The sequence below is a fragment of the Nematocida parisii genome (genome assembly GCF_000250985.1).
Source record: "Nematocida parisii ERTm1 unplaced genomic scaffold supercont1.4, whole genome shotgun sequence".
NCBI classification, from domain to species: domain Eukaryota; kingdom Fungi; phylum Microsporidia; genus Nematocida; species Nematocida parisii.
In genome coordinates, this window is record NW_013524649.1 from 399,303 (window position 1) to 412,307 (window position 13,005).

Here is a 13,005-nt window from a genome sequence, read left to right on the forward strand (position 1 = left end):
TATTTAACTGCTTTATATCTTATAATCTATATATTTAACTGCTTTATATCTTATAATCTATATATTTACTGTATGTACTGTGTTTACTGACATATTTAATAGTAATAATACTATTATCTTATATATAATCAGTGTAGCTGTAATTGCTGTTATAATTACTAATATAATATTAATTATACTAATTATACTATCACAATATGATTCAATCCCATTTCTCATTATATCCTCATACAACTGTAATAATTTATTCTTTAGTGCTTTATTAATCATATAAATAACTGAAAATAAAATTATAACAGTAAATGCACCTGATATTAAATTAATTAAAACCGTTAAAATTTTTAAATTATCAAAAATTGAATAAATCCAAAAATTTTCAGATAATTTTATCAGAATATTAATTATAAAAATAACTGAAAAATATCCCAATATAGAAATAAAATACGTACTATTCCTGTAATAAACAACCCCCTTTGTGGATGTAAATGTAAACCTGTCGTATATAACTGCCATTAATGGGATAACCCGTAATAATAAATTATAAATAAATCCAGAAGCAATGGGCAGTGTTATACTGTCAGTGACTAACTTAACACCAATTATACTAAAATGTATATATGTCAAAACAGAAATACCTGAAAATATCAAAGATATCCATATAAGGATAGATCTAAATTTTTCAAAATAACCGTTTAAATACTTCTCTGTATCATAAACCATTTGCTTTACTGTTTCTATACCGATTGATTCTGGCTTGACGCGTACATATAACCAATTAAGTCCCATATACCCGAAGGATATATTATCTACATTATCTACATTATTAAGGTTTGACTCTAACAGTTTATCAGTTAAATCAAAAAATGCTTCAGTTAGTGCTAACCCTATTTGTTTGAAATAACCGTTTTCTATAAAAATTTTATGTGCTAATGATAATGAAAGTGCTATTATAACAGTAAACACGTTTAAGTATGCTAATATTCCGTATTTCATTAGTGATATACTGAATAGTTTAAATGGGAATATTGCACTCTTACTTATATTTATATCCAAATTTAATATTATACAGATTATTAAAAATATCATAATTATAACGGTATTTTTGTTTTTTAATAAAAATTGTTTCTTTTCATTTTGTATTTCTTGTTTTTTTATAGTTTTTTTCTCTTTTGCTGTATTAATCAGTGCTTTTGTTTTTCTTGATTCTCTTCCTCCTAATTTATATTTCATAATAAAAATTTATGTTTGATATTTATATTTTTATAAGTCCAATACGTAATAAGAATAAATAACCAATTATATAACCCGACATAACCCGATATAATACAAGCATATAATACAAGCATATAATCAGATACACCAATCAGATATACCAGTACACATATAAACATATATATACTTATACACATATACTTATACTTATACCATATACCAGTACATATACTATATCCTATATACTTATACCAGTGCATATATGCACCTATTCTATATCTTATACTTATACCATATACCAATCAGATACATCAGCACATATACTTATATCTTATGTTCTTTTATTATATTCGGGTTATATATCCCTATCCTATATACATTACCAGTGCTTGTCCTATATACTATATACATACACATATTATATCCTATATACATATACTATTACATACACATATCCTGTATTTCTATTCATATACCCTTATACTCTTATTTATATACTGTCTTACTCTTATTTTTACTATGTATATTATACTGTTTATCATGTATATCATTATATATGATATGATTGGTACTATTATTATATATTTATTATACTTATTTAGTATATTATATCTGTAATACCCATTTATATACTTATATATACATGATATAATAATAGTATATGCTGTATAATATAGTATATAAGTATAACCAGGCGTAATAAGTGTATTATTAAGTATATAAGATATAAATAATAATAAGCATGGGAATGCATGCATACACAAATTAGAGAATAAAGTGATTTTAGTGTCACCGTATAAGGAACTTTTAGGGAATACTAAATTAGGGTTATACACGAATATAGGCCAGAATATCAAGAATATTAATATTTCAGATGATAATACAGTTGATGTAATATGTGCAGATATAACCCGAATATTGAATTTGTCAGTGTACTGCGTGATGAGTGTCATAAGGAATGATATAAAACTGAATAACAGTGTAGAATTAGTTATAAAAAAGAACTTCTTTATGGAGATGTTCATTTTTACATTAAAATAATTAGTGTGTGATATATCTAATAATCCGTATATACTGATACACATCCCTATAATACAAATTATATTATTCAACCAGAATATTCTTGTACTGTTTCCTATATCATGCAATCCATTCATTAATAAAATTCATAAAAAATTAATTAATTATATAACGGATTTAAAGTATTTTGGTATAATTGGTTTAGTATCCTATTTGTTATTATAATATGATTATGATTGGTATGATTATGCTGTGAATTATAGGTTTATTACAATTAGTATAAGATACACACATGGCATACTTATGACATATGGTATATGCTAAGTATATGCTAAGTGTATGGTATACAGTGGTATATGCTAAGTGTATGGTACACAGTGGTATATGCTAAGTATATGGTATATATGGTATATATGGTGTACAGTGGTATATGCTAAGTATATGGTATATATGGTATATATGGTGTACAGTGGTATATGCTAAGTATATGGTGTATATGCTAAGTGTATGGTATATAGTGGTATATGCTAAGTATATGGTATATATGCTAAGTATATGCTAAGTATATGCTAAGTATATGCTAAGTGTATGGTGTACAGTGGTATATGCTAAGTACACAGTGATGTATATTAATTGGTGTATATTATATACTCTTCTTGTACTGTGATATACATGTACTATTCTAATTATGGTATGCTTATATAGTATATGTATACTATAGGCATATGTGACATATGTGATATAGACATACTTATGCCTATTCGGATTATATCATGATATACTTCTGTTACTCCTATTATACTCATGCCTTCTTCTTCTTTTACTTTACTTTTTCTTGTTCTGTGGTTCTTTTTTCCTTTTTGTTATTTGTGCTTATGTGTGCTCTTGTCCAGATGTATTTATTTATTACTGTAAGCATATAATACACTGTACATATGGATAAATAACACACACAGAAGAATAATACACGGTATGTGCCAGTGAGGGTTTTAATCACACCGTACGGCCAGTACCCATTCAATTCATAACAAACATGCATAAGAATGATATAACCAATGAAGAACAAGAAAAGTAACCCATAACTTGCCAGTGTGTTCAACAACTCTATGTAAAAGAATTCCACCAATAAGAATACGGTTGGAAACCCGTGCATGCACAGATTAAAGAAGAGTGAGATACCGTCATCACCATCATAATAAGAAGGGTTTACTACGAGTGACTTATCTATATGCCACATAACCCAGAATGAAACAGGGATGAATAACTCCACAGTAATAGTCAGTGCGAATAAGTTCGGGTATATTTTATACATAAAATTATCAACGCGTTCCTTTTGTGTGTTAGATGTACACCTGCCCCTGTACATTATACACATCCCCAGTGTAATAGCTGTAAGGATTAGTCCAATATGCGTCAAGTGGTAGAACCTGTTTAAAAATGAAAATAGATCAGGGGATCTTAATCTGTACGGTTTACCTATGTCTAAATTACCGTATAAGGAAGTTATAATTCCTAAGGAGGCAACTGCATTCTGTGCCACTTTGTTTTTTACTGCCACTGGGACTCCGAGTATTTTCATTTCCGGCTATTATTTTTTAAACATTTAAATTTCGAATGGAAATTAATTTTTACTTATTGAATGGAGACATATGAAGAGTGCGTATACAAAGCAAAGCTAAGTGAAAAAGCAGAAAGGTTCAAACAAATGGTAGAATGCATGAAAACAGCAGTAAAACAAGCCAGTTCCATAGGAAAGAGTATAGGGATAGAGGAGAGAAATATGCTCTCTGTTGCGTATAAGAACCAGGTGGGGGTAAGAAGAACTTCCTGGAGAATACTCACAAAATCATTACAGGAGTGTAAGCTGGCAGAGCAGAATTCCAGTGGAGCAGTGAATGAAAAGCACATTCAAATAATTATGGATTACATAAAAACAGTAGAGAGTGAATTAAATGGGATATGCGATGACTTACTCTCACTACTGGACTCGTATTTAATTCAAGAGACAGCCAAGGACTCACAGGTATTCTTCTTAAAGATGAAAGGAGACTATCTCAGATATAAAGCAGAAATAGCGAATAATGAATATTTAGCAGAAGTATCACAGCAGGCACACGATGCATACCAGAAAGCAATGGAAATAGCAAATGCAAACCTGCCCCCCACAAACCCCACCAGGCTTGGTTTATATTTGAACTACTCCGTGTTCTGCTTTGAGATCCTGAATGAGCGGACCCGTGCGATAGAAATGGGCAAGAAAGCCTTTGATGAAGCAATTTCTGAGTTAGACTCTTTGACAGAAGAAAGCTACAAGGACTCTACGCTTATTATGCAATTATTGCGGGATAATCTTTCCTTGTGGACGACTGAGTATGCGGAGGAGGTTGCTTATTAAGTGTTGATTGTGCCTTTATTATGTGATTTGGACTATTTAAGGTGCCTGTGCATTTGAATTTCGGGTTATTAGCTTGTTTGACATTTTCCAATAAATACAATATTATAAATTTAGGGTTATATCGGGTTATACGGGATTGTTTCTGCATAATCATATGTTATGTATAATATAACTGTAATAAATAAGTATTTTATATTTAGGGTTATTCGGGTTATATCATTATTTATTTCTTATGGTATTTTATTACAGTGCACTATAAATATTTATTCATAAAATATTTTATATTTATACTTTTATCTTTTATATATAAATTATGCCCTGTTATCAAAATGATACTTATTCAATAAAATAAGGACTGCATATAATATATATAGCACATTGTGTATAAAATAATACTATACACTGTACTACTAATTATAACACATTGTGTATAAAATAATACTATAATGCACTAATTATAACACATTGTGTATAATATTTAAATTTAACTATTTTATTTTTTTATTTATAACACACTATGTATAAAGTAGTACTATACTGCACTAATTATAACACATTGTGTATAATATTAAAATTTTTTAATTTATCCGTTATTTATATATAAAATTTTACTTTTTTTTATTATGAACAGTAACAACAAAGAATACTTAATACAAGAACTAAAAGATACACTTGCTAATAGAAGTATAACACCCAATAAGTGTGATACAGTAACAAAAGTACTCCCAATAATACTAGAAATATTCACAAGAGAAAGAATAACGGACAGATCCCATAAGTCACTAGAACTTATTACATATAACACACTATGTTATATGCTAGACAAGTATATACTAGAAATAAGCAACTGCACTGATGATAATATAATAACAGCAGTAGAAGCAGCCGTTAATAAAACAGAAGAGGTAATTAATATAATTAAAAATACAGAAAAGGAAATACCCGAAAAGGAAAAAGTGAAATTTTTTAACTTAATAAACAATAATCATTTATTCCTGTTCCAGGGAGTATTATTAAGGCAAATTATACAGTCAGATATAAGGAAAGCACTAAAACCCGAATTAACCCGAAAATTAAAACCCGTGGATAAATCCACTGCAATAAAAAAACTATTCAGCAAGACGCGCTCAGGACAGACAAAACTACAAAGACTTATAGAACTATTAACAGAAAATAATGGCAAGTTTACAGAATATATTGGTAATGTAGAAAAAGTATTAAAACATAATACACAATGTGCAATAAGTAATGAAGATATAGAAATATTAAATTTATTTTTATATGTAGATATGAGTGCATTATATAATAGTATATGTGTAATAAGAAATGCATACATATTTAAAAATTTTAATGGCAAATCAAATCAAAAATTTTTATCATTTTTTGATAATTTATTTTTCTTTTGGAGCAACCCGATGACAGAAGGCAAAGAAGAAGAAATAACCCGATATAACCCGAATTTCTTATATGATATTATTAATAATACCACAGGAACCATTTACATTAAAGAAATAAGCAAGCAGATAGCAAATGACTGTCTAAGCACAGGCGTATCACAAGATAAATTTAATAATACAATTAATACGTATAAGAATAGTATTATAACACTATTAAATACACAATCACCAGTAAGTAATAAACTTAGTACACAATCAGTAGTAAGTAATGCACAAGAACCATTAAATACAGAACAATCAGTAGTAAGTAATGCACAAGAACCATTAAATACAGAACAATCACCAGGAAGTAATAAACTTAGTACACAATCAGTAGTAAGTACTAGTAAGGGAGCACTTAATAGAATTAAAAGGGGCGTATCATTCATAACCCGAGCCCAAGATAAAATTGAGGATAAGATAATAGGTCTTACAGTAACAGCAGTCAAAACAGCAACACAAGCAAAAGCACTACTAAAAGAAGCAAAAAAGGCAAAAGCACAGCCAGTCCAGCCAGTAGTCCAGTCAGTAGAAGCAGTACAAGTACAGCCAGTAGTACAAGCAGTGGTAGAGGAAGAAGAAATAGAAGTGGCAGAGGAAGCAATTGATCCAGTCGCAGAAGCAGCAGATACAGTTGCAGAAGCACTTACACCAAATATATTAATAGAAGCACAAGCAGAAGCAGTCAAGCCAGTACAAGTACAGCCAGTCAAGCCAGTACAAGCAGAGGCAGTCCAGGCAGTACAAGCAGAGGCAGTCCAGCCAGTCCAAGCAGAGGCAGTCCAGCCAGTATATTCTGAAGCATATTCAGCTGCGTATTCAGTTGACCAGGCGTATGTATCTATTAAGAATAAGTTAAGAAATATTATACTATGTGTAATAAGTATTATAATAATAATAATTATTTCTGTACTGTGTGTAATATATTCTGGTGGTATATCAAGATATATTACACAGTGTATTAAATATTTTAGTAATATTATATATAAAGTAGGTAATAAGATTAATAACACAGTGGGTATTAAATCATCACTAGAAAAAATAATAGAAGATATCGGTGGTGGAGTGAGTAATTTATTTAATTAATAAAATATAACTGATTTCCTTATATGGTAATAATATATTTATAGAAGTATAAATATTTTTAATTTTTAATAATTTTTATTTTATATGAGAGAAAAAAAGGCCACTGCGAGTGCATTAGATACAGAAAATTCATCAGAAATCAAAGGAGAATCTCTTATTATTAAAACCACCAGCACGGGATCTGATAATAATTTGGCAGCAGGTGGTTTATTAAGTAATATTAAAGATGTGCACGTAAGTGAGAATATGGCAGAATTTATTACACATAGCACAGAAAGTTCTCTTATTTTTCATATATTGTATTCAATATTTTACAGTACAGTACTATTAATTATTACACAATATGGCATAAGTACTGCACACTACACCACCAGATCAATTATTACACAGTATAATTATTTACTACTCACTGTGTATTATATATTCAATATATTACTACAATTTATTACACTATATGTAATAAGTAAGGATAGTACACTAATATTTACTAAAAATTTTCCAAGTAATAAAAATAAAATAATTAGTATTTTTATACTAATTATATCTGTAATACTCACAGGCATATTTATAGGCTTATTTAGTACAGATATATTTATTAGTATAACAATAAGTATTTATACAGGAATTAGTCTATCATACAGTATAATTATACTAATAGACATAATATTATACACAATATGTAATAAGTACGAGTGCATGTATAATTATAAGCATATGTGTAATAAGAAATTATCACTTATTTATTACATAAACATAATTATAAGTATAATTATAACAGTGTACACAGCATACATAATAAAAGACACATTATATCCAAATACAGTAAGTAATAGCCAAATAGGGTAATAGATAACCAAATAGGGTAATAATAATTAAGAATCCGTTATGTCCATATATAGTAATAATTAAGAATGACCAGATAAAGTAAATAGATAACCATATATAGTAATAATTAATTAAGAATACGTTATGTCCATATATAGTATTAATTAATTAATAGTGTGTTATATCCATATATAGTAATAATTAATTAAGAATACGTTATGTCCATATATAGTAATAGTGTCCATATATAGTAATAATTAATAAACCGTTATTTATTATTATTATTTTATTATTATTATTATTATTATTTTCCTTTTATAAATTATTTATCATGCATAATTTATCAGGATTTAATGATTCTTTTAATTTATACCGGACAGTTTCTTTTATTTTTTTTAAATATTTGTTATTTTCGTTATTTCCTTTTTTGGTATTCTTTCCTTTTATAGTAATCCCATACGCCTTACTTAATATATTCTTATATATCTCTATCTTAAATATAACCCCATCATTAACACAAAAATACTCCCCAGATGTAACCTCATACACTATCCCCATCTCCTTGATTATCTCCTCTAGCCGTATTATTAGTACATCTACACCAGCCCGTATCCCCTTCATATGCTTTATATAACTATTCCTTATCTTTACTTTCTTATCGCATATAAAGTCCACTATACTGTCAACCCTGTCCGTATATATATTACCCTTATACTTATACTTTATTAATGAATATACTTTATGTATACTATTACAGTATAAACCATCCTTCTTTATAAATTGATTATTAAACAAATGGTTTATATACGTACATATACTATTATCTAATACTTCTAAATTCGGGTTATATCGGGTTATATCAGACTGGGTTATATCCGGGTTATCATTAACCCATGGATGATTAAGTATCTGCTGTACACTTATCCTTGTATTCCTATCCGGGTTAAGCATCTGTAGTAATAATGACTTTAACTCCTCAGATACTCCGTCCGTTAGAATATTACTATTAGTTATCTTATGGTATAACAATTGCAGGTTCTTATCATCAAATGGCACTTTACCACATACCATTACGTACAGCACCACGCCTAAACTCCAAATGTCCACTTCTGGTCCTTTATATAAATTACCGGATAATAATTCAGGTGCTGCAAAATAAAGAGATCCACAGAAGGTCCCTAAAAAACCTTCATTTTCAAAAAAATTTGATAGTCCAAAATCTATTAAAATTGCATTATCATCCTTATTAATTAAAATATTTTCAATTTTTATATCTCTATGTACTATATTATGATTATGGCAGTATTGTATTGCATCAAGTATTTGTATAAAATACTTTTTAGCCGTTATTTCTGATAATTTTTTATTTTTGACAATTTTTTTTAACAATTGTTCACCTGAAATATAATTAAATATCAGATAGAAGCATTCTTTTGTGTAGAAGAATTCTTTTAGTTTTAGTATATGTTTATGTGATAGTATGTATGATATGAGCACTTCTCTTAGTACTCTATTCTCTCTTGACTGTTTCTTTTCTATTCCTATGTAATTTATTCTGCTGATTATTTTAATTGCGACTGTTTCATTATTTCTTATGTCTATACCTTTATATACGTAACTAGTTGTACCTGTCTCTATTACTTCTTTAAGTATATAATTATTCATTCTTTCGTGTTTCTTCTCATGCATGGATTTAGAAATTTTTATTGTATTTATTCTCTTCCCCTTATCTCCTACGGGGTATGATGATACATAGTGATAATAGTGCAATAAGTAATACATAGTGATAATAGTGCAATAAGTAATAAATAAAATATATATAAAATAAGTATAAGACATAATAACCAATGAGTAATAAATAGTAAATACCACACAATATGCAATAAGTTATATTAAGTTATATTAAGTAGTAATAAGTAGTAGTATATGTGTAATAAGTTATATTATTTATTCTATATTGTGTAATAAGTTATAATATATGTGTAATAAGTTATATTATCTTGTGTTATTTACTGTGTATTGTGTAAGAAGTAATGTGCATTGTGTAATAAGTAGTAATAAATGTGTATTATATTGTATTATTTATTCTATATTGTGTAATAAGTTATAATATATGTGTAATAAGTTATTCTATATTATGTACATTGTGTAATAAGTTATATTATTTATTCTATATTGCGTAATAAGTTGTATTATATTATTATATTATTATTTATTATATTATTATATTATTTATTATACTATGTGTATTATCTTATATTATTTATTATGTATAGTGTACTATTTATTATTTATTATACTATGTGTACTATATTACTCCGTTTTCTCCTCATTTTTTTCTTTTATATTAAGTCTCTCCTTTACTTGTCCTCCTTGCTCCTTTTCTGTTGGTGTACTGCAATCACTCCTTATAACAGCAGGATATCTCACTGGCTTATTAAGGCACTTACTCATCCTGTACTTAACTAAGTCAGGGATACTTCTACACTCCCCTTTTGTTTTATCTAAGCATGTGCTGTGTGATGAGTGCATTGAATTACTCTTCTTACTGGGTGGTATTGTATAACGGACACTGCTCTTATTAGACTTCATCATAGAGAACAGACTAAGAACCCTTTTATACTCAACAGAAGCAGAAGAAGAAGTAGAGGGATAAGCAGGTGTATGTGTAGAGTGTGAACCAGTGGGTGTACTGCTTATATGCCCCTGGTTACTATTAGTATGTGTACCACTGCTTGTACTGCTTATACCTGTACTAGTACTGCTTATATGCCCCTGGTTACTGCTTATACTGCTTGTACTGTCCATTATTATCGTATCCAGAATATTTGATATATTGCTTAATAAGTCTGTGCTCCCTAATGGACTTATTACACTTTGTGTATTATATTTATTACTTATTACACTTTGTATATTATATTTTACATTACTTATTACGCTTTGTGTATTATATTTTGCATAGATTATTTCTCTTCTTTTTTTTTCTACCCCTGTAAAAATTCCTTTCGTTTTCTCTTCCAGCAATAACTTATTACACAATAACTCTTTAATCTTGTTGTACTTCACTAAGTACTCCCTCTCTATATAAGACAAGTACCATTCTTTAGTTAATACTATCTTATTAGACTGTAATAGAATATACTCTAACGGTAGATTGCTTATATTATGTATAAATACTTCTAATGAGGAGATCTTCTCTGGTGTGATATTACTTTGTATGCTATGTGTATTATATTCTGTATCTTCTGTTATTAAGTACCTTCTGCTCTGCCTTGTCTTTATTTTTGTCTCTAATTCTAGCATTACGTTAGAATTCATCTCCTTCTCTTGTTCCAGTAAGGAGATCTCTTTATTTAACTGTTTTAATCTTCTTTTGTTTCTTTCTCTTGTTTCTTCCTGTGTACGCTTCATAAAAATAAAAGTATAATATAATACACTATATATAATAAATAGTATACACTTATTACACTATACATAATAAATAGTATATATAGTACATAACTTATTACACAATATAACATAACTTATTACACAATATATAATAAATAGCATACAATATAATATAACTTATTACACAATGTACATTATATACTATATACTACTCACTTACACATTACTTACTACACATAATACATTATATACTACACAATGTATAATAAATAGTACTATCATTCATAATTTATTACATAATATGCACTATATACTACATACTACTTATTACACAATATAACATAATATACTACTTATTACATAATATAACATAACTTACTACACAATATACATAATATACTACTTATTACACAATGTACATTATATAGTACTCTATCATTCATAATTTATTACACATATACTATTATATACTACACATACACCATTATTTATTACACATATACTATTATTTATTACACATATACTATTATTTATTACACATAGTATATTATATACTTATATACTCCACAGATATATTCTCCTATTTAATCATACTTATATTATTACACACTGTATCATATATTTTATTCTCCTATGAATTTATTTAAATAAATTCAAGGAGTAAATTCATGTCAGAAGACAAAGAGAACAGAAAAGAAAGAAGAAAACCAATCCCACTGGATTACGAATCAATACAAAAAACAATCGAATCAACACTAACACCACAGAATATACCAGACATATCACTGAAAATCCCAAATACACTAATAACACACCCACCAAATACGTCACCATTCACATTCAAAGAGTCCCCACAGGAAGAGTTATCAGAGAGTAATTACCAATGCTGTGGTAAATCATTACCAACACTGCATGACTTAGTATCACACTATGAGAATACACACTATACATTTATATCACAGGATACAGATATAAATAGACTAAATGACAGCAGAGTGACTAATATGTATGTGAAGTGGTACGGTGGTAATGTACATAATGAAGTAGTACAAGTACCCACTGTTGTATTTAATGATAATATGACGTATGATTATTCTAAGCCAACTGCTTTTTATAACACTATATTACAGTCAGAGTCATTATCACTTGGTGTACTGCTGCCTCCTGTTGTAGTGAAGGACTTCAATATGGATGCAGAGGTTGAGATGATCGGTGAGTCACATTATGAGGATGAGGACAAGAAGCGGCCATTTAAGTGCAGTCATATTGGGTGTAATAAGAAGTATACGTCAGCGTATGGGTTAAAGTATCACATGAGCAAGGGGCACACTGGTGGTGGCATGGAGAGTGAGAAGCCGTATGCGTGTGATGTGCCTGGGTGTGGGAAGCGGTATAAGAATGCGAATGGGTTAAAGTATCACTTTAATAATGGACATTAGTTTATTATATAATATATAATATATAATAAGTAATACTTATTACTGTATGTGTTAGATAAAATATTATTTAATGCATTTTGTGCAGTAATAAGTGTTAAATAATTATTTGGTATTCTTATAAGAGTATTCAGTACATACATAATAAATAATGGACTATTTAAATATTTATTACACATTGCATAGTATATAGTACACATAGTAT

The 13,005-nt window shown here is 28.3% G+C and overlaps 9 protein-coding genes across 9 annotated transcripts; 4 read left to right on the forward strand and 5 right to left on the reverse strand.

Annotated features, from left to right (window-relative positions):
* Positions 1 to 22: 22 nt before the first annotated feature.
* On the reverse strand, positions 23 to 1,230 carry NEPG_01817 (uncharacterized protein; the record flags this gene model as incomplete). The annotated part of the gene is made up of 1 exon (XM_013204191.1): positions 23 to 1,230. One exon carries the CDS (start codon positions 1,228 to 1,230, stop codon positions 58 to 60), a length of 1,173 nt encoding a protein of 390 aa, XP_013059645.1. The 3' UTR covers positions 23 to 57.
* Positions 1,231 to 1,549: 319 nt separating this feature from the next.
* NEPG_01818 (uncharacterized protein) lies at positions 1,550 to 2,409 on the reverse strand. The gene has a single exon (XM_013204192.1). The coding sequence runs from the start codon at positions 2,367 to 2,369 to the stop codon at positions 1,677 to 1,679; it is 693 nt and encodes a 230-aa protein (XP_013059646.1). The 5' UTR covers positions 2,370 to 2,409; the 3' UTR covers positions 1,550 to 1,676.
* Positions 2,410 to 2,573: 164 nt separating this feature from the next.
* NEPG_01819 (uncharacterized protein) lies at positions 2,574 to 3,811 on the reverse strand (the record flags this gene model as incomplete). Its single annotated transcript, XM_013204193.1, has 1 exon — positions 2,574 to 3,811. The coding sequence occupies one exon, from the start codon at positions 3,809 to 3,811 to the stop codon at positions 3,053 to 3,055; it is 759 nt and encodes a 252-aa protein (XP_013059647.1). The 3' UTR covers positions 2,574 to 3,052.
* A 60-nt stretch (positions 3,812 to 3,871) lies between these two features.
* NEPG_01820 (14-3-3 family protein beta/alpha) lies at positions 3,872 to 4,716 on the forward strand (the record flags this gene model as incomplete). The annotated part of the gene is made up of 1 exon (XM_013204194.1): positions 3,872 to 4,716. One exon carries the CDS (start codon positions 3,872 to 3,874, stop codon positions 4,625 to 4,627), a length of 756 nt encoding a protein of 251 aa, XP_013059648.1. The 3' UTR covers positions 4,628 to 4,716.
* Positions 4,717 to 5,250: 534 nt separating this feature from the next.
* On the forward strand, positions 5,251 to 7,149 carry NEPG_01821 (uncharacterized protein; the record flags this gene model as incomplete). Its single annotated transcript, XM_013204195.1, has 1 exon — positions 5,251 to 7,149. The coding sequence occupies one exon, from the start codon at positions 5,251 to 5,253 to the stop codon at positions 7,147 to 7,149; it is 1,899 nt and encodes a 632-aa protein (XP_013059649.1).
* An 84-nt stretch (positions 7,150 to 7,233) lies between these two features.
* On the forward strand, positions 7,234 to 7,995 carry NEPG_01822 (uncharacterized protein; the record flags this gene model as incomplete). The annotated part of the gene is made up of 1 exon (XM_013204196.1): positions 7,234 to 7,995. The coding sequence occupies one exon, from the start codon at positions 7,234 to 7,236 to the stop codon at positions 7,993 to 7,995; it is 762 nt and encodes a 253-aa protein (XP_013059650.1).
* Positions 7,996 to 8,243: 248 nt separating this feature from the next.
* Positions 8,244 to 9,813, reverse strand: NEPG_01823 (CAMK/CAMKL/KIN1 protein kinase; the record flags this gene model as incomplete). The annotated part of the gene is made up of 1 exon (XM_013204197.1): positions 8,244 to 9,813. The coding sequence occupies one exon, from the start codon at positions 9,811 to 9,813 to the stop codon at positions 8,290 to 8,292; it is 1,524 nt and encodes a 507-aa protein (XP_013059651.1). The 3' UTR covers positions 8,244 to 8,289.
* Positions 9,814 to 10,238: 425 nt separating this feature from the next.
* Positions 10,239 to 11,385, reverse strand: NEPG_01824 (uncharacterized protein; the record flags this gene model as incomplete). The annotated part of the gene is made up of 1 exon (XM_013204198.1): positions 10,239 to 11,385. One exon carries the CDS (start codon positions 11,383 to 11,385, stop codon positions 10,288 to 10,290), a length of 1,098 nt encoding a protein of 365 aa, XP_013059652.1. The 3' UTR covers positions 10,239 to 10,287.
* Positions 11,386 to 12,031: 646 nt separating this feature from the next.
* NEPG_01825 (uncharacterized protein) lies at positions 12,032 to 12,803 on the forward strand (the record flags this gene model as incomplete). Its single annotated transcript, XM_013204199.1, has 1 exon — positions 12,032 to 12,803. A coding segment is annotated over one exon (772 nt), but the record flags the coding sequence as incomplete, so codon positions are not given.
* Positions 12,804 to 13,005: the final 202 nt, after the last annotated feature.

Excerpts from the sequence above, each read along its gene's own strand:
- NEPG_01818 (XM_013204192.1), bottom strand. The coding sequence starts at position 2,369 with ATGAATGGATTGCATGATATAGGAAACAGTACAAGAATATTCTGGTTG.